Below are 25,507 nucleotides of genomic sequence, written 5' to 3'. Positions count from 1 at the left end.
TATTATAATGATCTTGCCATAACATGAGAGTTTCTCTGAATTCTCAGCTTTTATTTAAATGAAAAGTCTCCAGTCCTTTTCCTTACAACCAAAAGGGGGAAGAAGGGGTTGTTGTTTTGAAACCCAACTGTTATAACATTATAACGCTTTTAACAGTTAGCAAGGAAAAACGGAGCCAATGTGAGTGAGACCCTGGATCTTCCTACAGACCACCTGACAGCAGCCTTGGACTGTGCTCTTCCTAATCAGCTCAGATAGAAGCAGATTTGTGAGAGGGCACACTGAGGGTTTGCTGGTCAAAGCAGAGATAAACCTCGCCTATCTTATCACTCAAGGGGAGAGCCTCAGCACTGGAGAAAAAGAAATATAACAGTGCTTCCAGCACTGAACTCAGCACTGAAGCCAAGTTTCGAGAGTAAAATCTGGAGTCGCTGAACTAATGCCAGCATATAGAACATGAGTGAACACACCAGCGTATATATAGACGTAGATTTAATGCCGGCCTGTATATGCAGAGTGTGTGTGGGGGGGTGCCCAAAGAAAAAACAGCGACAGTACGTGCCATGCTGCCAGAGCAGCTCCCAAGCCCGAAGGCAGGCCTCAGCATGCTCAGAGCCCGCGCCACCCTTGCCGTCGGCTCTCCCCCAGCCCCCTCTGGGCCTGGCCTCACCGCACGCGGCCCACGTCGCCCTTCTTGCAGCTGGTGAAGAGGTCGCTCGTGTCCATGGCCCGGCCGGCGGAAGGCGCCGCATTGACCCTGCCTGGGGGGACGCGTCCAAGGAGCGGGCAGCGGAGGCCGAGGCCGGCGAGGGCGCAGCGCAAGGGAGGCGGCGGCTGATGTAAACACGGCCAAGGAGCCGATGTTGCAAACCCGGGCCCTGCGCTCTCGTCTGCCTGCCTGCCTGCCTGCCTGCCTTCGCTTTCTCTCCGCCCTTCCTAGCAAGCCAGTGGCGCACAGGCGGACCCGCCCCCCTGGTCTGCTCTAGAGTGGCCGGGGTTGCCGCGGCACAGCGGGATCGCCGGATTCCCTTGGATCGAGAGAAGCGTGCAGGGCGACCGCTGCCTCTCGCTCTCTACACGAGCCCGCGCTCCGCTTGGTGCTGCTGTGCGTGGGAGAACCCGCAACAGCCAGTCGCCCCCCCTGGTTCCAGAACCCCGAACGCGCGCGCCACTGGGCGTTCTATCCCGCAGCGCGGATGGGCGGAAGGAAACGCGACCGCTGAAATGACAGGTGCGGGAACCCTGCTGCAAGCCGTGCCCACTGACCCGGAAGGCTGTTGCGCCGGTTTCCCGGTTGGTTTTCGCTCCGGGGCCTCCCCGCCCAGGCTGGAACGGTGGAAGAGATCATGGTTCCTAGGAAACAATAGGCACAATCTTGAATTAACTTGTGCCTGCCTCGCCGCCGCTTGGCTCTTCTGAAATAAAAGCGGTCCGGGCCGAAATTCACAGTCTTTCGAAGTCAAGTTTATAAAGGGGAAGGGGGGTGGTGGTGGTAGAGAATGATATAAATGTGTGATTAAAAACAAAACTGCGCTCTTGGTGCAAATATCCTCAGTAGTTTTAATCATCATGTCGCAGAATCAGCTTTTCTGCAATCCTATAAAGATAGTTGCAGCACTGGTAGCAGGATGGGGAGAGAGGAGCTGAAACTGACAAGAGTGCGATTTCGTGCCCTGCCCTGTATCCTCACAGTATCCCCATAAGACGTCGCAGGGGCAGGGAGACGAGCTGCGCAGGTGTTTTGCAACAGTCTTGTAATGTGGGAGAATGCTATCTTCCTGTTCAATGACAGTTTCCCCAGTTAGAGGGTCACAACAACCAACCATTATCCTTCAAAGCATGCCACTCAAGTTCTCACGACTTTCCCAAGAGGCACTTTCAGGCAACTCAGGAAGCCAGGTCAAGCTTCTCCTTGCTTCCACCATTAGCTACCTTCCTTGGTTCGATTGTCCCAGGTATCTGACGTGGTGGCCTCAAACACCAATATCCCGATGACAAAAGTAATTCCAATAGGGTGTGAAGCAAAAGGCACTGCCTGAGAGTCGGAAAGGGGAGAAAAATCAGCTCCTCCTGGACTGTTCCATCTCCAGCTGGGCAACCATCCCTTATTAAGATCTCCCCCTGCCTGTTAGGGCTGAGACTAATAGTGACTTTTTTGTGGTCAAGTCAAAGCTGATGTATGACCATCTTTTGAAGTTTTCAAGGCAAAGGACTGACAGAGATGGTTTACCATTGCTCACTTCTGCCTAGCAGTGCTGGTATTCCTTGGTGCTCCTATTGAAACACTGACCAAGGCCAACCTTGCTTAGCTTTTCTAAGCCCACTGTAGTTTATGAGCTAAGAAGGGTGCAACTCTGCTTAGAATGGCATTGTAAGAGGGTGGGCTGTTGAATCTTATTGCTGTGTAATTATTATATATCTTTATGTTTTTTCACAGTGTATCTTATTGTCTGACTTTACATATTATCTCTTGTTCATGTTTCTTCTATGTTACTACTGTCCTCAAATTCCATTGAAGACTACCAAAAATAATTAACCACTCTAATGAGACATGTAAGGAATAAGTTTAAGCACCTACAAAAATACTATATTTTAAAACCAGAAGTATAGGTCGACTAAATCAAGTGGTGAACTGAGATGCTAGCCCTTGTAAACAGGAGCAACTTATAGCATCTGAGAAAAACAAGATGGATTTGGGACTTCTACCAGCGACCCATTTTAAAACTCCAGTGTGTGTGCTAGGTGCTGTCAAGTCACTTCTGACTCAAGATGACCCTATGAATTAATGTCCTCCCAAATGTCCTATTGTTAACAACCTTGCTTAGGTCCTACAAACTGAAGGCAGTGGCTTCCTTGATTGATTCAAACCATCTCATGTTGGGTCTTCCTCTTTTGCTGCTGCCTTACGCTTTGCCAAGCATTACTGCCTTTTTGGGTGACGCCTGTCTTCTCATTACGAGACACAAAAGTGGCCTTAGTTTAGTCATTTTTGCTCCAGTACGATCACTTAAAAAGGCCTAGAGTAGGCCACCATGGTTCTACTCTCCTGTAACACACCTGATGAATGTAGTTGGACCACAGGGAGAAGTAGTCCTTAACTCTGAAGCAACAATATTCTGAATTTTAATTGTTGAATGCAGAAGTATTTCATTTCAGTCTCTTCTTATATTAAGAACCTGCTGGACTTTCTAGCTATTGTGAAAGTAGCAATCATTTTGTGATACTCCTGAAGCTTCCCATTTCAAGGGAGAAACATGTTCCCAATTCAGTTTTTTCTAGTAATCTGGGAGTGTCGTCCTGTCTGTATACAGTGTCTTGGACTATGGGTTTTTAGGTCTCTTTCTAGATGGTACGGAAGCACTCTAATAGTTTTGATCATTCAGTGGATCATTCAGTTCCAAGCATCCTCATATAACATACACATGCACTATACGTTGGAAGAAATGGTCTGTGCAATGTGAAGCAACAGGGTCCAGTCCATTTCTTCCAACCCCCTCTCAGTAGAACTTGTGGTAGGACACAAGGCTCGTTGTTTCTCACAGACACTGGAACTGAATTCTGCCAGGTGGCTTGGTATCTGCACCTGTGAAGACATCATTTTGATTATCTTCTTTGCTGGCAGCTTTCTCACACGGTGATACTTGACACTGATATGCTTGATATAGCCCCTTCACTAGTGAGAGGGAAAAGAATGAGTCATCTGTGTAACTGGTGTGGCCTCATTTTCTGTTGCAGTCACTTCTCTTTCCCAGATCTATAAACCAGTTTTAATTTCCAGACTTCTTCTTGCCTAATTATGGCAGTTCCGATAGTTCCGTTTCCTGTTGTCCTGCAGAAAGTTCTGTCCCTCGCCCTTTTATAGCAGAAAATTTATTGCCTTTCTCTTGCAGGTTAATAGTGCAATCTTAAACAGTATCAATTCAGTCCAAGCCCATTGAAATTAATAGGCTTAGACCAAAGTAACTCTGCTTAGGATTGCACTGATAAAAATGGAACCCATTGTTCAATAATTCAGTGTCTTGAATTAATATCGCTGCTCTGCTATGTATCTCAGTGCCCTTGAACAGGTTGCTTTGTCTTAACTAAGCCTGCAGTTCTAATATGTTACTCTTGTCGATTCCCCACCCACCATTAGATGCGCGCTCCTCACGGCAAATATCCCGGGGTCCTGCAGCACTCTCCACTACACCAGCAGTGACAACGCATCGACAACGCAATCACCCCGATTCTGCCGCTCCTCCCACCCCTCAGCGCGCGTCATTTCGGATCCTGGTCGGAAGTACACCTTTTTGAAACCGCGCGCCGAACACGGAGCAGGGATCCCCTCCACTTTCACTGATGAAGTGGGGAAAGGGCCTCTGTTTTCCTTGGGGGAAGGGCAGAAATATAAATGTTATCATGTTCCTGTGGTTATTTTCAGTCAATGTTCAGTTTATCCTATCTGGTCTTCCTAACAGCAAAGTTAAGTAATAGCTGTTAACGAAGTTGTGCATCACACATAACATGTATTGCATACATAGAACACACTGACTGTTTTGTTCATAGAGAGCCTAAGTGAAAAATATACATTGGACAAAAAATGTAGCCAGAGAAATTCTGTGTTCTGACCAGAAACTTTATTTCAAAAAGTGCCACTTGTGACTAGGAAACATATGCTTGTAAATGAAATGACAGATGATAAAATGATTACATATTTGCAGTGAGTAAGCCTTTCACTGAGAAAACAATCCTCCCTTTATGTGTATCAAAGGAGCTCTCCAAAACGAAGGCCAACACTGTGAGTCTGCTTAGAAAAATAAGTGGGGATGAGAACAGAGAAAAGAATCATGCAGTGTTCCCAATATTTTCCTTGCAACATCTTTACATGAGATTGTCCTTGTTGCTTCTTAGTTGCATACATTCTTTAACAAATCTAAAGAAAACCCTCCCCTGAAACCTACTAAAATAATACTGATGTATCACAAACCTCCACACAGGAATCACTGTAATAGTTTCAAGGAGATTTCCTCCATCCTACACTCCTCAGTTGCAATGCACAAATTCAAGAGCTGGGAGTGGGATTAAGAATAACACGAGAGTCTTCATCAGCATACAACGAAAGACTAGAATAATATCAGAATAATATCCAAAAGTAGGGAACCTGGGCATTGGCTGTCAGAAATAAACAATGAGTGTGTGTTTGGGAAGGCAGGAATGCTTCAGAGATCCAGGGAAGACAATGCCCAGATAGACCATCCTGAGAGGAATCAGAATGGGAATTTATTCTAACCCTCTCGCTGCTTGGATCACCAGCAGAGAGGCTTCTGCACCATAAGTGTTCTAAGCCAACAGTTTTCAAAATCTGAGGTGACCCCAATATAGCACTTTCTTCCTTAGTGCACCTCGCTTGGACCAGGATATCACAGCTGTCTCCCAGATAAAGGCACCAACCCACAAAGCTAAATATTATTTGCTTCTGCAAGCATTTTGCTTCTCACTTCAAGCCGGAAAGTATACCAGCTTGGATCCTGAGCCTTGTTTCTCCTTGTGCAGCATCCTTTTCCACTGCAGAGGCAGTCCTTCAGTGCAGGGGAGGTTCCTCTGTTGTTACTCTCTTCTGCTCATGTAAGACCAAAAAAAGTCTTTCACTCAGCTGGAAAGTGCCACATACCAGAGGAAGGTGCTCCAAGCAGAGGGGTGGACTCTTCACAATGGTTGAAAGGGCCCACAAGTGGAAACAAGTGGAAACAAGATTTGAATCACTTTATGCCCAAGTGACTTCTTGCTATTTTCTGAAAATAAGCTACTTATTCCTAAACTGAGAATTTGCTGATACATTATTTCCCTTTTTGAGTAACACTTTAAGACCTCTTCAAGTGATGTCCCTAGGATGTCAGAAAAAAAACATTTTCACCTCGACACTATCATGTATTTTCAGAAGACATCTACTTCACAAATCCATGCAGCACTGTTGAAAGCTATACTTGGCCATGGTTTTCTAACATGTACACATGACAAACTATATGTATGTGATGTTCCCATATGGCAAGGTAAGAACATTGTGCATCTTTTGTTCTATATAGAATGGAGAACATTTTTTAAAAATCCTAAATGGATAAAGCTTTTTGTACGAAATTTGATGCAAAATGTAAAAGTTGTCACATGTGATTATCTAACATGTAAGCCTAATTCTTACAAACTGCATGTGTTTGGAGAGTTGAGTCTGCAGATAGAGGCTCACTTGGCATCATATTCCCCCAATGCAAAACAAGCAAGCAAACAAAAATAATTAGCAAATGGGATACTAGGTAGTGAGGAGAGAAGAACTCTAGCATAGGCTGGTCCCTGACTCACTAGTTTTCTGTGTTTAGAAAAGTCTGCGATAGTGACAACCTGCATTCTGAAGTGGAATAGTCTCAATACAGACTTGCCACCTCAGCTGCTGTCTGTAAAAACTAGGCCTCTATTAATTGGAGATCCCTATAGATAAAGTATTTGTGTAGGAAATTTCTTATGCTGAGTCTTTACAGGCAGCAGTCCTTGGAAGAAGTCTAACCAGTTTAAATTGACAGAGAATTACTATGAGAATTGAATCATTTTTTCCACTCTAACCCAAGTTGTCATTACTTTCACCTTAGTTATCTGCTCCAATTATTCAAGCACCTCACAATATAAGTTTACCTTACAAAAATGGTGACACTCAAGGAAAGATCTGAGAAAACAATTACAGTTTATCAGTCTCTGGAATTCACCTTGGACTTCTGTAAAGGAGAAGTTCAATATGGAAATTACAACTATCAGATAAAAGAATTTTCAGGGCCACACAAAAGCTTATTGCAGTGAACAAAATGTGAGAAACAAATCTAAGAGATACAAGAGACAACTTCTTACTCTGCTACCTAACTCTGAAAAAAATGTCCAGACATCATATTCTTATAAGAGTCAAATCTCAGAGCCACTAAGCTTTCTTGAGCCATATCCTTATATTAGAAGCATGTCTTAACTTCAGCCAGACCCCTCTGCTGTGGTGTACATTGCTCTTGAAGAGTGGATTAATAGCAGAGCTGGGGTGCAATCCATGTATATCTTTGATATTTATGAGAGTACCCTCATTTTTTTAATGGCTGTGGATTATTCCCTGAGTCTATTAGTGTGTTGTGTTCCTTCTCTTCCAAGGCCATGCACCTTTGCATTTTTGATATGAATACACACTTGCTAGTTCTAAAAAAAAAAGGTAATTCTGAAGAGGCTGTACTAGCTTACTAGCAAAGAAGCCACTTAATAGAATTTAAAATGGTACACTCACAACTGGTTTTTTATGAGAACATTCTACTTAGTTTTCTAGTATGGCAGTTATAGCAATAAAATAGTTATAGCAAGGGGAAAAAATCAGATGAATCTGATGAAGTGAGCTCTGATACAAACGCTTTTACAGGAAGGCATTTTGTTATTTAGTTGTTAAGGTACCACCAGACCCACATTTTATTTTGCTGCTAGAAGCTAACAGGGCTATTCAACATGTGTTCAATCAGAAGGTATTCATTGCACCAAGTTTTCTGAGTTATTTATTGTGTGTTTCTATTTTTATTTGGCATTGCTCCTTATTATTCCTACCTTGCTTCATGCAATCAATGATGCAACCTTCTCCGCCCCCCACCCAAGTTTAGGGCTATTTTTCTATCTAATGTTTGATTCTAGATAGCTTGGGAATGTTCTGCAAGCTTCTCTTTTCACTTGAGATTAGATCTAATATGCCATTATTTGAGATTAGACCTAGTATGTCATTTCTTTTCTAAAGAAAATAATTGATTTCCTTCTTCACAGTTTTCATCAGGAAAATACAGAGATACTCAAATTTACTCCATTATCAGAAGCAACTTGCAAGGGGTCACCACTGAACTATACCACCTGGTTTTCAGATGAGAAGATTTTTTCTTTAAAATGAGGTTTTGTTCTCTTCCTTTTAACAAACACAAAAATATGCAAATTCTTGTCAATTAACTGTTCTGAAATCCAGAATGGTGATAGGAAACAAGGACAAAAGCACGGCAGCACTAAAATTGTCACTGAACCTTGTTCCCAAATACCACCAGAGGTCAGTGTGGTTCAAAATAAAAGGCAAAGTCAGCCATCACAGTGCCTCAGTGAACAGGAAATAAGGTGGTCTTCTAGTCTGATAATTTTAAAAGAGGCTCAGCTAAATTTGAGTCACATTAAAAAAAATTAAAAAATTGAATCTTCAATCAAAAGTCATAAAGATATCAAACAGCATGGGGTTGATTCAATGCTCCACCATCCATTCCAGGAAGCATATAATGCTGATAAAAATATTAATTTTCATAATACAGACATTTTGTTCTTGAAGGATGATATTTGGAAGAGCCTTAGCAGAATATTGCAGGCCAATGCATCTCTTCTCATTTCCTTTCACCCGCCTGCCTCTGAAGAATGAAGAATGAACACAAAGCATGCTATCAAGAATGGCCCTTAAGAAATCAAGATGCTAGGACTTTACAGATGATGAAGCAAATCTTTTGTAAAAATACCCCCATATGGTCGATGAAAATCACATCATGGTTGAAGATAAATCTTGTCCTGCTCCAAAGAACATTTCATCCCTGAAAGAAGACCAGGAAATGTCACAACATGACAACTTGTCCATGGAAAGCTTCTAATAAATGCATTGGGGTGAGGGCCAAAATTATGTTCCTCATGTTATAGAGGGAAGATGAAGAACATGGGATTTAGCTCTGGGACCCCCAGTGGAAAGTTATCAGTTTTCCCCTTTGATGCCCATTTGTGTCCTATAAAAGTTCTACATTACTTTATAGGCCTCTCCTCCTCCCCCATCATCTCTGAGTATTTAAGCATGTAAAACATTTCTCTATACTGAATTATTTTATGCGATGGCACTCCATTCGTCCAGATGTAAGAAAATGCAATCATGGTAGTTGAAATGGTTTATCAGTGGCTATATGTTTTTACACAACGTATTACTGTTTATGTATTTTAATAGAAAGTTCTGAATCAAACAGCCAGTACATCATATACTACAGCAAGCTGCTTAGTACCAGTGCTCATCAAACAGCAGCCTTATGGGCACCACTTTTGCATCACTTCCTGTGATGAAAACCTGTTTGTGTGCAGCAGCTTGACAAACAGATTAGGAAGGGTTTTTATTTTCTCATGGCACTGTAAAGTTTCAGTCTAGTATTTAATAACTAGGTAGGCACAGATGCTACAAGATGGTACATGGGTTCCCACCCCTAATGAACATGCACCAGCTGGTGGTCATGAAAGGAACTCCAGTTCTAAATGCTATATTAGAGGGAGAACATCGTGAAGCATGCAAGCAGATGGGAGTCAATGAGATTTCACCTTGGAATTAACAGAATGGGTGAATTCTTTGAGACTGACAGTACAGTCCTATGCAGAGGTAACTCTAGTCTAAGCCCACTGATTTCAGTGAGCTGAGACACGAGTAACTGTACATCAAGATGGCTGTCAGTCTAAGAGGTGACAATGCAAGAAAGTCAGGGATACTTGAAGTGAGCCAGCTGCACGCCTTAGGACCAGAGGAGCAAGAGAACGCTAGAATAGCAGAAGATTTTTAAAAATAAATAGATAAGCACCAGTTCAAGAGAATTTGTGCTAGCTGCCCACCCACAAGGTGGGACGTGCTGCCCTAAAATAATTATAATACCTAAATAATAAAAAAACATCATCCAACTGGGAACAGACTAAAAAGGGTTGTTATAAACTTTACAGATATGTAACTTCTTTTACAAAAATCTATATAATACTGTACCGAGATGACATTTGCACAGTATTTAGATATTTATATATGGAATTAAACTCTGTTGGTAAGAGATTGTTTTATGTGCTCAGCGTGAACTACAGATGAGATATTAATGGACTTCAATTATCAGTCCTTATTAAATATATATGAATTTATTGGTGTGTTGGTGTGAATGAGTGAGAGATCTTTTAAAGACCAAATACAGCCGATAATAAAGCAGATAGGTTTTTTTTTTCTTGCAGTGACACAAGCCATGAAGCTATTCTGGTGTAAGGCAGTGTAACACCTTGACAAAATGAGGCAAACACAGATTAGTCATCATCTTTGAGCACAAACATTCTGCATATGCAAAAATATGCATACTCTTAAGAACTGCCTGCTGAGAACGCTAGGGTATCCATACTTGTCTAAGGCATGCCAAAAAAGCATTCATACAGGAGACCTTGGATCTGAGCTCAAGGATATTACTTGAGTTTGCCCCAACTGTTTACACCAATCTATTACTGTAATGCAGAATCAAGCACAAATCCAATTTGCTCCAAATGTACAGATAAATACACGAGGGTTTCCATCTGTCTTCTCTGCCCAAACCCTCACAAGCTTAGACTTCACAACTCTTCCTCATTCAAGATCAATCAAACAAGACTAGAGGCAGCCATTAGCCTAGCTGTTATGGTAACTCTGTAAGTGAGAGAGACCTCTCAGGCTGAGATTTAGAAAAAGGACTTTTTTGCTATTGGGTTCGTTCTCTCTTGTTGCCAGTCCAGCAGTCTTGTTGAGGAGATAGCAGGAATTCACTCAATGTTTGAAATAGAACCGTTTTCTGAAACCAGACTGTCCAAGGTAGTTCAGTGAAGGGCTGGATCAAAGTCTGCAATTTCCATGAGATGTTTTGGATCCACAAAAGAGAGTCTGTACTGCAAAAGACCAGCATTAGGTAGGATGGTGAGACAATCTATCCTGTTAGAATCTAGAGCGAGTGCACGAGGAAACATCCACTACTTGTGCGGAATACATTTGCTCTGTCTAAAAACAGCCTTTCAAAGAAATTTTAAAAATTTACCAGCCCACACACAAAAAAATCCATTAGCCCAACTACTCATCCTTATGTGCCAGATGGCAACTGGAGCAGTCTGCTAAATTGCTTACTAGAGAGAATTGTTGCTCATCCTGAGTAACTGGGTAGAGTGGCTAATTGCAAGACTGGCTTAACACACCACACCCAAAGCCTAGGTAAGAAATACACACTGCTTTCTGACACTGCTTCTCCTATTGTACTTTCTGAAACAGGATTCTCCCTATGTGAAACTAGCTTACTGCTTCCATGATGAATCATTTGGTCAATGCCACTCAGGGGCAATGTTGCCTTTTATTTTTATTGTCTCCTTTTATTTTCCATACCTGGCCATTCTCCACTGCTATTAAAGAGCAAGAGTTAAGTGCATTTAAAAGTGATTGAAGCATTGGCGCTAACTGACAGCAACACACAAACACGCCCCCCCCCCCCCCCCTGGTTCCAAGTCTATGATCATGCCTCAGAACCATGATGGGCAGATCCATAGCAAACCTGAAAAGAAGTTCACCATATAGTCCTTAAGTCAAGCAAGAACACAGTCAGGTACTTGAATGGTCTTTTTGTTTAAAGGTGTGTATCTTCTTCAAATGCATCACCCTCTTCACTTGCCCGCTTGTTGATCAGGACATCCCAGCTCTCAGGACCATTAATGGATGCCCCACCATTCACACTTGGCTTCTTCTCTTGCATTTCTGATTGGCTATCACTGGCTACATCCAAGGTGGGATTATCATGGCAGCCATTCTCAACAAAGCGTAGCTCCTCACCATGTGACTGGAAGAGAAGAAAAACAAAAAGTAAGACCGTTTCCGCATGGGCAATTAATGGCGGCCTGGAGATGGCAAAAATGCCGTCTCCAGGCCACCATTCGCACAGGGGGCGCAGCTGCATCGCAGCTGTGCCGCCCAGCCGCCGCCCAGCCGCCGCCCAGCCGGCGTTTCCCCAGAGTGCTTGGAGCTCTGTTGGGAACGCCGCTGAAGCCGCTTGCCGAAATAACGGCAGCGTTTCATCGACGCCTCCCCACCTCGCATCTACAGTTTGTCTGCCTTCATACGCCGAAGTCTGGGGACACGCTTCCCTGCAGGCGCGCAGGGCCAGGGGGGCGTGTCCCCAGGCCTCGGCGAAGCGCCGGAGGCCCGGGGACATGCCGGGTTGGCCAGGCGCCGGCGCTCCGTGGCGCCGGCTGCCCGGCTGTTTCCAGGACCGTCCGTGCAGACGGTCCCAGCGTCGTCGGGTCGGCGCACAATGCGCCGACCTAGCCGTTTCCGCCTCCATGCGGAAACGGCCATAGTCATAGCATTCTGACACCTGGGAAAGAAGATAGGTAATTAGGAAACACCCCCAACCTCAGTCTTTTGCGGACTATACACTCAAGCAGTTGTGCAGGTGAGGAGAGGCTGTAGCTCAGGGACAGAGCATCTGCTATGCAAGCAGAAAATCCCAGGTTCAATCCCTGGCATCTCTTGTTAAAAGGATCAGGTAGTAGGGATTTGAAAGACCTCTGCCTGAAACTCCACATCGCCTCTGCCAGACAGAACAGACTTTAACAGACCAAGTAGAAGGCAACTTCTAGTGTATGAACATAGGGACTCACCATGTTTTTCATCTTGGGCAAGCGCCTCTGCCAGCAGTTGTAGATCAGTCCCATGACAATGATGATAACACAGACTGAGCCAATAATGACTAACACCACAAAGAGCTTCCCATAGTCACTATGGGTCTGGCTGGGTCGCGACTGGCAACTCGTTGTGGTTGTATAGTTCTGGATTCCAATCTGAATACAATCCATAAGAAGAACAAGTGGTTGAAAGAACAGTCGTTACTGTCTGGTACACATTTGAAAACAACGACAAGCAGCAGGAATTCAGTGAAACCAATAGGGCTGGAGGCTGAAGATTACCCTACAGTGTTAATATCCTGAGATTTTTTAAAAGCTAAATAATATCATAGGTAAAACTCTCTCTTTTACCAGATGAACTTCTGTTAAGAGTAAATAGTTTTTATTAAAGTTTTAGCAGATCTATTAATTATGCAGCTAAGGATGGTCAACATAAAGCAGGAAATGATGCAATCATAAGAATGCTTTCCTGAGATTAAGCCGAATTTAATAGACCATTGCTCTTTAAATCTCTACTTTATGTAGAACGCAGGAGGCATAGTTTTCCTGCCAATTTACTACTGCTCATTTCACATGCTAAAAATGGAATATGCCACACTTTACTCAGCCCTACACACAGAAAGAAAGAACCCACTGAGTGAAACAATCCTGATTTTTGTTTAACTCACCACCACTGCTCTCCCTTTGTGCCAGTTTAAGCCTTCGCTTTAAGGGGGAGAGAACAAAAAAGGAGCATGTGGTTTGAACGAAAGAGGAACATCAACAACCACCATACACTTCTAGCCAATGAGCAAACATCCCAAACTGGCTAAGAATAGGAGGAGTCCTAGGATGTTATCATCCATAATGGAAGATGGATGTTCAAGAGAGGTTACAGGGGCTATGGACTAGGGAACTCAAGAAGCAGAAAACAGCTGAATAGGAAGAGCTGAAGTTTACATGTCCATTGGAAATTTATAGCCAGAGTTTTGGCTGTAGACCATTAGTAGTAAACATAGGAATAGTACCCAATCTTCTCTTTTATCCCTTCCTCCCAGACTCATCTGTACTTAATTGTTCCTGAGCACTTATATGTCACTGAACAGACTTTTAAACATTAACAAGGGTTAGCATTATCCAGCATTTGTGAGTCAGCTTTGATTTCTGGTTAAAATAAAAACTGAGTTATAAAATATGTCTGATTAAGGGGGTGGCTTTTTTCTTTAATTGTTTAGTCATTGGTACAGATTGAAACCCAGGAACATGTTGTGTATTTCATTTTAATGTTCCATAAACTGCAGACCGGAGGCTTCTCCATGATGTTTTTAAATGAAAAATTCCAAGAAACATGATGATGAAAAATTCCAGTCGGATGAAAAATTCCAAGAAACATGATGATGAAAAATTCCAGTCGGATGAAAAATTCCAAGAAACATGATGATGAAAAATTCCAGTCGGATGAAAAATTCCAAGAAACATGAAAGCTTTCTCATTATGCTGATACTTTGGTTTGGTCCTAATAAAATGATATTACAACATTTTTTTTTATTTGGAATTCTTCTAGATAGTGAGTTCACTGTTGTCACAGTTATTTGGAAAATTAAAAGGGATCTATTGGATATGAGGTAATTTATGAGAAGTGTTACAGTCTCCCAATGTGATTAAAATATTTTGTAACCCATTTTTCCCTCAAAGATTCTACTTGTTAGTTTTTGTTTAATTACTTATATGAGAAAGAATATCTATCCAGATTTTTTTTAAAAAAACTGCATGACTATGGCCCCTTCCGCACATGCAGAATAATGCACTTTCAATCCACTTTCAAGCTGCATTTTACAGTGCGGAACAGCAAAATCCACTTTTAATCCATTGTGAAAGTGGATTGAAAGTGCATTATTCTGCATGTGCGGAAGGGGCCTATCTTTCTGGAGCAAGGTTTATTCATACAAATATGCTTCTCATTACATGTAAACAAGGTACCCCATAACATGTCGACAAGATATTTCATTGATGTCTCCCACTAGTAGGACTATTATGCAGCAGCCAAACTGGGCCTATGGCTTTCTTTCAATGATCCTGCAGAAATGCCCTGAGCAGGTTTCCAGGCCTTATATGGTCTGACGCCAGTGTACTTGCAGGACCATCTCTCTCTCACTATGTCCTCTGATGAACTTTACGTTCAGCAAATGAGAACTTGCTCATGGTCCTTGGCCCGAAAGAGATTTGTTTTCCCTCAACCAGGGCCAGGACTTTCTCAGCCCTGACCTGGTGGAACGTTTTGCCAAGCGAGACCAGGGCCTTGGGGGACCTATTGCAGTTCTGCAACACCTGCTAACTTATTTTGGGAATGTTCAAACTTTATTATGGGTGGTGCTGTTGAGGCAGATGGACTGAATCTGACATGGACCAAGGTTGTTTGGATGTGAAATCTGATTTTTAGGTAAACTTGTAAATTGTGTCACCACCTTGATTTGTCTGTTAGTTGTAGCTCTAGAATTAGACTGTTTTAGATATGTTATTGGTTTTATGTTATGCAATTATGTTGTTAACTGTCCTGAGTCCGAAAAGGGGAGGGGCGCTTTAGAATGTAATGAATTAATAATCATAATAATAATTTAAGAACCACAGAGCTTTGTAATGACCTTTAAAAAACTGAATTGGGCACAAGCCTTGCTTAGGGAAACAGCGTGGTTATTGTTTTCATTTGAAAAGAGGGACATGAAGAACTTTCTTGCCAGTTCTTAGGGCACCTCAGAAATTAAGAAAGTTATCCTGAAACGATCTCTAAGCAAACCCAGTGAACAGAAATTGTAAGAAGGTTCATCATGCCTCAAAGACTCCACTGGAAATACTTGCAGATAGTTTTAACCAAAGTCAATGTGATGTGTGTTTCTCTATTCTCATCATCACGGACATGCAGGATTTTAAGACGCAACCGGTCTTGTGTTTTTTTTAAAAGACCTTACATAATCAGGAGACAATCTTTTAAATCAGCTAATGAAAAGTGGCATTTGATGACTCAAAAGACAAGAGAGAAGATCTATCTGCTGCAAATTGCTGAGCTCACTGCCCAGCCTCAGCTCAAAGCCCAGCTAAATTGGGTCATTCTTCCAAGTGGCTAATGGAGCAGCCCTGTCTTCTCTGTATTCGAAGGTCTTACCTCAGCTAAGCTTCTCCTCATGTCATCCAGTGCCTGGAGAACATCATTGGTTGGGATGACTCCTAGGAAAAGAACACAGAAACATGAAAAATAGAAGTATTACCGGTAGTTCAAGATGCTCTTGTTCAGCTTATGCACAAGTCTGGAGAAACACGTCTACACTAAAACAATATTTGCTTTGTGGCAGTACAGTAATTACAGGCATTAGATATTGTTATTATATGCAGTAGGTCTGTTTTAGGATCCAAAAGCAAATTTAACAGCTGCTATGATGGGTATAAGCAAGGGAAGGTAAAAGGATGTGAACAGATTTTAGATTTTTTTTCTTCTCATCTCTGATATTCATTTTAAATATCATCAGAAGAACCTGTACTATTTCACTGAGCGCCCCATTATCAAGTCTGTGAATATATCTCATCCACAACCAGCCACATACTGCCTGTGCTTTACACAGATCCTCAAAATATACAAGTACTCTAGCTGAATTGATGGCCAGTGGAAAGCTTATAAACTCAGTTTTCTTTCTAGGTAAGCAAAACCTGTAATTGTTCCATGATTATAAAATACTTTGGTTCTCGGCTTTCAGATACATTTCTTCTTAAACTGGGGGAACTTCCAAACTAACTATGAGCACAGTGCAAATGTGAGCTGTTAAAAGTACTGTTCTCCAACTATTTTAGTCTTTCTTTGCTACCATAAAATGCTAAAGAGGAAAACCAGTAAGATCATCACTTTGCAAGGTGGAGATTACTTCAGACTGGATCCAGAACCCTTCTTCTGGCAATTAACAAGATTACTGGCAATTGCTCCAGTTGCAGGTCCCTGCTGGAGGACTCATCTAGGACCACTAGCCATCCTGACACCATTGTTCATAAATGGAAAAGCATCCCGCTTCATGCCTAAGATGTACAAAAACCACCCTTTAAAGAAACACCTTATTAAAGAGGAAACATGACACTGTTTGAGGGTGTTCTTTGCCTTTTGTATGCAAAGCTATTTTGTACTCAAGCCCTATGGACTTGTACTCGAAGAAGAAAAACAAAGTATTAGTACAACAAATATTGTAGCACTACCCCCGCAGATAATCAGCTTTTAAAAAAGGCACACTGAAACAGTAATAAGTATCATATCACTGTGTGATCCCCTTCCTCAGCATGTGAACAAGCTTGCCGACTTCTCAGAAGGGGGTTACCTAGCTAAGCTTTGGTCAAAGTGGGGGAGGGGATGCAACCAGGTCCCTTCCTCTGCCTCTCCCAAACTCCTCCAGGTAGACTAGACATGTAAGTGAGCCACACCAGGATGGGGAAAAATAGGGAAAGGGTAAACATTCCCTGCTCGCCCCCCACTGCTGATCTATTCAGATTCATAGCTAACTGTGGCAACACTCAGTAGACAATTAAAAAACCCATATGACTGGGTGACAAGTGTTACACACAGATCATTTCTGGAATGCAGCTGCTCTCTGAAGGAGAAAAAGGGTTTTTTAAAATCCAGGCAAGAAGAATTGGGAAATCTGGCTAGTTCCATGAGGGTTATGTGAACAGAATGTTGAATTCTGTTCCAGAGAAAGGAATAAGTAATAGACACAGAGAAACCCCATAGTCAGTGCACAAAAACAGAGTACTGGCAGAGTAGGATAAGCAACCAAGGAAAGCAAAATTTACACAGAACTTTAAGAACAAGAAAACAAGATTCTAACAATAGAACAATAGTCCCCCCAAAAAAGAATCTAAGAAGGGAATTACAACCTATTTATAGATGTTATTGTATTATATGTGACAAAAGAAGCAGTGAAAAAAAAAGCAATGGAGGAAGAGATCTTCACCAACCCTCACTGATTTTTCAAATGCATTTACCGTGCTCTCCAGTCAAAGTCATTAGCAGGTGCTTGTCATTCTCATTGGGTTTGCTAAGGGAGATCCACCATTGGTTCTGCAAGCCATGTTCATATCTGGAGAAAGCCTCCTCCACCAGGGCCAGCAACTGGGGTCCCCTTTCCAATCGAAACTCTTCCTGAAACAGGAACATAAGAACATAAGTAGATCCCAGCTTGATCAGATTAACTGTCCTTCTGGTCCAACAATGGCCAACCAATTCCCCTGAAAGTCCAACAACAGGGCATAGAGGCTAAAGTCTTCCCCGATGTTGACTCCTGGCACTGGAATTCAGAGGCTAATAACATTTGAATGTGGACATTCATTTTAATTACCTTGGCTAGAAGTCACTGTTAGACATATCCTCCATGAATCTGTCTAATCCCCTTTTAAAGCTGTCTATGTCTGTGGCTATCACTGTATCCTCTGGCAGCAAATTTCACATTTTAATCACTTGCTTTGGGAGAAAAGTATTTCATTTTGTCTGTCCTGAATCTATTGCTCATCAGTTTTGTTGGATGGCCTCCAGTTCTAGTATTTTGGAAATTTATAAACCTCTCCCATGTTCCCCCTAAGCCATCTCTTTTCCAAACTGAAAAGTCCCAATTTTTTCATCCTTTCCTCAGGGGGAAGGTGCTCCAAACCCTCTTATCATCTTGGTTGCCCTTTCCTGTACGTTTTCCACCTCTGTAAGGCCCATTTTGAAGTATGGTGATCAGAACTGCATACAGTATTCCAAATAAGGCCATACCTCCTTACAGGAGCATTATAATATTGACCATTTTATTTTCAGCCCCTTTCCTAATAATCCCTAACACCGAGTTTGCCTTTTTCACTGCTGCAGCAAACTGGGCTGACACTTTTATTGAACTATTTGCTATGAAGTTGAGATTTTTATCGTATTGTGCATCACTTTACATTTACCAATACTGAACTTTATTTGCCACACTGTTGCCCACTCACCCAATTTGTGGAGATCCTCCTGGAGCTCTTCACAATTAGAACCCAGTGGACACAATTAGCACCCTGTCCTGGAATGCCTCCTTCCTTCCCCCGGAACGCCCTCACCATACCCCCACAGGGGTGCATGCCTGGTGCGTCGCACTGCCCTCGCCCCCTTGGAGCTATGCCTCTGCACTATACTACTTATCCCAGTTTCTGATCATTTATGAACAAATTACATAATCCTTGTGGAACCCCATTCATTTACTTCCTTCCATTGTGAGAACCATTTATTCCTACTCTTTGTTTCCTGTCATTTAATCAGTTTTTAATCTACAAAAGAACCCCTGCTCTTATCCCATAACCTCTGTTTATTCCACAGTCTTTGATGAGGTACCTTGTCAAACGCCTTTTGAAAGTCCAAGTATATAATGTCTACACTTGTTCATTTTCTCAAAGAACTCCAAAAGGTTGGTGAGGCAGGACTTCCCTTTGGAGAAGCCTTGCTGATTTTCCCTCAGCAGGCGTTGTTCCTCTATGCGTCTAATAATTGTATCTTTGATTACAGTGACTGACCTGTAATTTCCTGGTTCCCCTCAAGACCCCTTCTAAAAATTATTTGCTACTCTCCAGACATTCAGCAATTGAATTTAGTGGCAGGTTATACATACACGGGTTAGTAGATCAACTATCAGGTGTAGTGGTTAAGATGTCTCCAACCCATCCCTCCCTGTCCTGTTTTTAAAATTTATCCCAGGGATGACTGTATTCCATAGACTTTCCTCATTCCACCATGTTTCTAAGATATTTACTATTTCTAAATTGTCATTAAGCACCAAGCTCCCCAGCTCCCCTGAAAGATACACAATAGCCATATCACTATTGCATATACAACAATCCAGAGAATGCTGTAAAGATGTTTGATGTTAAGTATTATTCTACCCAGAATGTTCCTGGGTTCCACAAACACCACCATGGAGCTCTTTGCAAGAAGGAAGAGATAAAACTAAGGAACATTTTTTTAAAAGCAAATAACCAGACCTGAAGGTGAGACTTCTGCTCAAACTGCAGGTCAGGCAGACAGTCCTGTCCCATTGATACATTGTACATCACTTGGCAGTAGTTCTACTTTTCTACTAGTGCCTTTCTATTCTTGTTCACAGTTGCCTTGCCAACCCAAAGGACACCCAGATTATTAATACATGCTAGCTGTGTTGGTTGCCGTAGCAACGTCAAGCACTCAAGGCAGGCACAGGCCTAATTAGAAAAGGCAAGGAGCAGTCAGGTTTGAGTCATAAAGGCCTATTTGCACCAAGTCTCAATAAACAAGAGCTATGGGTACAGGCTGATGGAAACCAATGCTACCACATCAACGCAGGAACCCTGGCAAAGGGAAAGTGTGGAGGGGATGTGAATGTAATGGTTCTCCCCTCAGAATACAAGCCCAGGACCACACAATGAGAATTGTGGCCAAAACTTTATGTCACACACAATCAACCAAAACACAACACTGACAATTCCAGAAACCCCACAACACCCCAATTCCAGAAACATTGTAGCTTACAACTAAGTGAAGATTGGTTCCCATTGTAAAGTCTGAGTTTTGAATAGTTGTGTCAGGAATGTGCAGGAAAGAAAACAATATCTAATACAGAGTAGAAGGCAAATATGAGGGAATTCTGACAAACATAAAGGTACATTGCCAGGGGAGATGAAGTAGGTCCAGAATTTTAAAGAAGGACCTGCACTAGGCCCAGATGACTGCTGTATATTTTTAGAATAATGAAGAAGAATTTGACTGTGTCACTTCACAGGAAGGACTTCTTTAAACAAAACCCTAGTTTATCTAACAGTGCATCAGAAGTCCTTACAGTGAATGGGACCTTTAACAGGAAGAATACTTTGGATCATCAATTAACAGCAGATTTACAGAGTTGATGGAAGAATAATGGATTAGAAGACTGTGTCTGGTTAACTGACTGGAGATAGTAAACAAGATAACAGGGAAGCAAAAGAGGTACTTAAGGAAGATTTAGTGGCAGCAGGCTGTCAGTCTGAACTGATCACATTGGAAAACCTGCACCTTCAGTTCAAACAACACCTCTGAGAGAAATAAAGGACAGGATTAATGCTTTGTGTTTGCAAGTATCTTAAATAATAGCACCTGTAGCTACCAGTAGCTTAGGCTGGGGAGGGTGGGGTACTAAGTCAAATAAAATAAAATAAATAAATAAACCCTTTATATCTCATTAGGCTTTGTTAGGCAATTACTACAACCAATAAAGAGGGTTAGATTTTTCCCTCATAGAAGACAACATCTATCTCTCTATCAAGTCTATTTCAGCTGAACAAACTGCCTGCAGTGGTTCTGTTTTTATTGCAGCTAAACTACTCATTATCACCCAACTGCTATACATGTGCAATCTAGATCTATCTCTTCCCAGCTAATTAAAATCTTGCAAAATAGGCAGAGCCCTAAGGTAACATCTTCTTAGATAATCAGTCAAAAAGAGAAAGTTAACTCAATGCCTGGAAAAACTGTTCCATGTCCAGGGCAGTTTGTGCAGTGTTTTTTCTTTCTGGCCTGTTGCCAGAATGAAAGGGAAAAGGGCATCCTCTCCATTTTAATTTTTTCATACTTGTCCATAAGGAAAGGTCATATAACTCAAGACATTTGGAAGAGCCATTTTATACTTTTATTGCGTAGCTAGCAGTCCCAGCACAGTTACATCCATCCAAACCTGAAGATTTCATCTAAGCCAATTTTAGGAGGTTTTTCACACTCCAAAACTTGCTGCAACTGGATCAAAGCAGGTCTTGAAGTCAGTGAATTTAATCAAGGATCTGGCTCATTATAATCATTCAAGGCCGGCCCTGCAGTCCCTGGGTCCTACGTTGTACAGTTCTGAGATGGTTAAGATGGAGTCCCCCCGGTCACGGCTATCAAATATCATTTGTGGAAGCATCAGGGTATTATTTTATGCTATCTCATGTGACATCATTGTAACTGCTTAGAAAGGGCAGCCAAAGGGTTGCTTCTCATGTTACTTTTTAGACACACAGGTACACCTTCTCAAGTCTCAGCTATGTAATATGAAAAATAGCAAGACTCCCAAATTTAGACAAGCTTTCAAAAACCCATTTCAGCTGTCCCCACAGCAGCGTATTTGCTAATTCATGGCTGGCTTCTATGCTGCTTTAGTAATGTTTAGATGAATTGTCTAGAATTGATAGGATCAGGATTTTTTTAACTCCTTCATACAAGTTGATTGCTTTTAATTTGATGGCTCCTTGATTTTAGTTTTAGGGAAAGGGGGGGATAAAATACACTAAATAACAGAAATAAAAAGGCAAGCCACTCACACAGTCAATGTTATCAGACATGTTCAGGATGATGTAGTTTTTGCCAGCTAGATTGCTCCAGTCTTTACAGGTCACCTGAAAAGAAATAAGCAAAGACAAAAAACTGCCCCTGAGTTTAGTTGGAAAGCATTTTGAAAGAGGTACATGTCTGTCACTTACAAACGTTGAACTGAGGTCAGTCTGCCGGACTTTCTAGTTCAATGTCTCTATTCTGATTGGCACTGCTCTCTTGCTGAAACCATAAGGTTTAAGAGCAGTTTCAGGCATTAATGATATGAAGTCAAGAAGTAAAACTTACTCACTCTTCTTCCTATTCTTGTGCAAATAATTAATGTTCAAAGCTGTTTTGAGGAGATAAACATTTAAAAATAAATTGAAAAGAAATCTCCTTTCCCAATACCCTGTTCTTAAAGGGGGGGAAGGGGGACAACAGCAACAAATTAGGATTCATTTTCCCTATTTCCAGCTGAATGTTCTGAAATAAACCCTCTTTTTGTAGAGGCAAAATAAGTCCAGGTGTAGCATAGTGATTGAACAATGAACCTGGACATTTCTAAGTCAAATCTCATATGCATCATAAACTCATTTGGTGGCATTACAATGGGACCTTTGGTGGCCTTCTCTCAGCCTCAATGCTACTCCCCAAAACTGCAATACCGGTTTACAGAGTTGTTGTACAGATTACAAGATAATGTATGTGAAGTGCTCTGAACTTTCGAAAGCATGATATTAATTCTGTTAAGTATTGTTATTATCCTCTCTTGATATCCCAAGCAAATATAACAGAGCGATAAAAAAGAAAAGCTTTTTCTTGCTTCTCAGTTACTGCATATTTTCATTGCACATTTTGTCCTTGGTATACTTTACTGAGTACAATAAGACGATGAGGCATTTTGTATTAATCACCAGGGGGTTTGTGGACTTGGAGGTAAGTCTGCATTTTAATTCTCCAGATGGAACTAAATGCTAAGATGCCATGGCTGTTCAAAGAAGTGTTGGATTTGAGTAAATGGATCATCACGAAGTCCACAGATAGCACTAAATGTTCTTATGCATGTCCATCAAATCAAAGACTGGCAGGCCACTTTGCTCCGGTTTAGACAACTACTTATTCATGATTTTCCAGACAAGACTGAGAGAGGAAATAGACACACATAGTTAACCCATGGTGTTAAGACAGGGATTATGGACAGTTTAGAAATTATAGCAACAGAAATTTTGAAGTCTCTTGCTTTTACATCATCCTTCAGCACTAGATATATTTCCACTCTGGCTGATTATCTCTATGCACTGGACACTAACAATCAAAGGAGAACTTTCACTTTAGCTAGATGGTCTGCTCTACTTTCAACAGTTTTGGAAGGAAGATTTTGTAAAACCCTGAGTTCCCAAAGATTATGCCTGTACAAGTCCAGAGAAGTAGAAACTGTGGAACATTTTTTTCTGTTGTGTATTCTATAATGTGCCTTCCTCTAAAATTCTTTGCCCCTTATTAGATAAAATCCCAGGGTGTTTGGAATCAGCAAGGATGGACAAGCTTCTTCTAGCCCAAGAAATCCCATATATCACCAGTAAAGTTGCTAAATTCTGTGTAGCAGTTTATAAGGTCCGTTATATAATATGTGGAAAGGGTTAGAACTGAACTGAAGGAGGGGGCTTGACAATTATAGTACTACTTTTAAACTGTAAATATCTGCAAATGTGTAATTTTAAGTAAGCTTTTAGATTGATATATTTTAAACTGAATCCTTGCTGTATAGCTCCTTTGATGTATTTAGGCCTTATATGTTTGTATTGTCTATTTGGTCAATGACCGTAATAAAAAATTGATTGACTGATAACGTAGATTTCACTCAGGAGTCAAGAGGCACTTTCATAACACTTTAAGATTTCCTAGTGTATCTGGAATGTACTTCTGGAGATTTTCATTAGGAATGCTGGTAATTTATTGAAGGTCTATTATTTTTGTCTGTTCTCTTTCCTCACTTTCTCTTCCCTTCCCTTCTCAGGCTCAGGTCTGTGGAACTCTGATCAGACACCAAATTTGCTGCATCTGAACAACAGAGAAAAAACAACAGATTCTGTAAGTCAGGAAAACTGAAAAACAAACCCCAATTAAATGTTTGAGGCTCAGATGGATCATTTCTAGGCTCCAGCTCCCAGTAAACAATTTAAATCAATCTCAGTTTGGAGAATCATTGCTGGATCCTAGCAACAGGAATTTCTTGCTACGTCAAAAAGCATTGGTTTTGAACTAGGGGATGTAAAATAATTTTCAACAGGACAGAGGAAGTTTAAAACAATCCTAAAAACAGCTTAGCTCTTTGCTTAACACAAAAAGCAGGCAGAACTACTAAATTTGTACAGACATCATAATTTGAGCTAGGGCTAGCAAACTCCACAAGGGGCCTGGAGGTTTACTGGAATTATAACTTATCTCCAGACAACAAAAATCAGTTTCCCTGGAGAAAACACTGGCTTTGGAGCGTGGACTGTATGGCATTATACCTTGCTGAGGTCTCTCCTTACCGCAAACCCATCTTCTTGAGGCTCCACCCCAGGAAATCCCCAGAAATTTCCCAACCTAGCATTTGCAACCTTAACCTGTGTACAGCTCATGATTCTGAAAACAGCACAACTGGCTAGTATTTATGAAACAGCAGTATAAGGCATCTTCATGAAAAGATTTAATGAGGGTCTCTAGTAAATATGTTATCTTTATTTTATCTCTGTCTTGCGAGACTTGTGCTGAGAGTGTAAAGTACAAATGTGTTAAATATGTGTCTTTAAGAAACTATGGCTCACCAAAACCAGTTTCCTTAAAATTGACCATGCTTGGCATAAATGTCTGCTGAAATCCATGTTCTTAACTTTCACTTCAAAATAATGTTTACCCAGGCATAACAATAACCAACAGATTGCAAGGTATGGTTGAGTTGCTTCAACAAGAAAGGAATTTAAAAACATAATATGACAGCAGTTATATCTCCGGGCTGGTGAAACATTCCCTGCAACCAAAAATAAAGAGTCTCTTACAGTACAACCCTAAAAAGAATTTACACTGCTGAACACTGCACTGTTACACACTAGCCACAACACGTATTGGTTGAAGTGGCAAGATATATTTCAAAGACAGGCATCCCAAGGCACTGGGATGCAGTGCTGGTACCACATCACCTTTAAAGGGCTTTCAGGTGGCACAGGGAGAAGGGAAAAACAGCAAACCTCCTGAACCACTGAAAGCCCTCCATGGGGCTGAATGGACTTATGTCATGCTTTTGGGTGGTTTAAGTCCAGGGCGCTGCCTGCAGTGCAAAGCCCCCATCTCCCATGCTGGTGTTTGATTGGATGCCAGCGCAGCTCCTAATGCTGGCCTCCTTTCCAGGTCAAGAGCTGCTGAGGCCTGCAGTGCCCACCCGCCTCCCAGGTTGCCCACACCACTGGAACATTTGCCAATACGCTAGTGGTATGGACAAACACGCCAGCACGAGGTCGCACTCACTCCACTATGCTATTCCCGCCCCCCCTCCCACTCCCTTTGGATGGGGCTGGAAATCTGAATGTTTCCTCTTCCTCATGCACACTTACAAAATGCAAAGTCCCCAAATCAGGATTTCAATCTGAAAATAAAATCCCAGTCTTAGAGGTGTTTTTGCACAACAAAAGAATATCACAAAACAGTGCTCATTTCACTGTACTGTTTAGATCCTCTTGCTCT

At 41.7% G+C, this 25,507-nt stretch overlaps 2 protein-coding genes across 3 annotated transcripts in view; both read right to left on the bottom strand.

Annotated features, from left to right (window-relative positions):
* Positions 1-799, bottom strand: part of ABTB1 (ankyrin repeat and BTB domain containing 1) — a 48,934-nt gene extending 48,135 nt beyond the window's left edge. The window contains exon 1 of the mRNA XM_048491681.1: positions 671-799. Coding sequence (XP_048347638.1) covers positions 671-726 — 56 coding nt within the window. The 5' untranslated portion in view covers positions 727-799. The remainder of the gene's footprint in view (positions 1-670) is intronic.
* A 3,798-nt stretch (positions 800-4,597) lies between these two features.
* The window catches only part of PODXL2 (podocalyxin like 2), a 73,131-nt gene continuing 52,221 nt past the window's right edge, over positions 4,598-25,507 (bottom strand). Inside the window, exons 4-9 of one of the 2 annotated variants that reach the window (XR_007243821.1) lie at positions 21,790-21,864; positions 17,467-17,623; positions 15,611-15,672; positions 12,448-12,627; positions 11,346-11,627; positions 4,598-10,695 (exon numbers count right to left, since the gene is read on the bottom strand). Coding sequence is in view for 1 of the 2 variants with exons in the window: in XM_048488414.1 (XP_048344371.1) it covers positions 11,418-11,627; positions 12,448-12,627; positions 15,611-15,672; positions 17,467-17,623; positions 21,790-21,864 (684 nt within the window). In the remaining variant the exon portion in view is untranslated. Of the gene's footprint in view, positions 11,628-12,447; positions 12,628-15,610; positions 15,673-17,466; positions 17,624-21,789; positions 21,865-25,507 lie in introns of both variants that reach the window. The other variant, XM_048488414.1, reaches the window with a different exon arrangement.

This window comes from Sphaerodactylus townsendi, linkage group LG03, assembly GCF_021028975.2.
Source record: "Sphaerodactylus townsendi isolate TG3544 linkage group LG03, MPM_Stown_v2.3, whole genome shotgun sequence".
Lineage (NCBI taxonomy): Eukaryota > Metazoa > Chordata > Lepidosauria > Squamata > Sphaerodactylidae > Sphaerodactylus > Sphaerodactylus townsendi.
The sequence above is the reverse complement of the archived record's forward strand: the minus strand, read 5'-3'. Positions and strand labels throughout refer to the sequence as shown.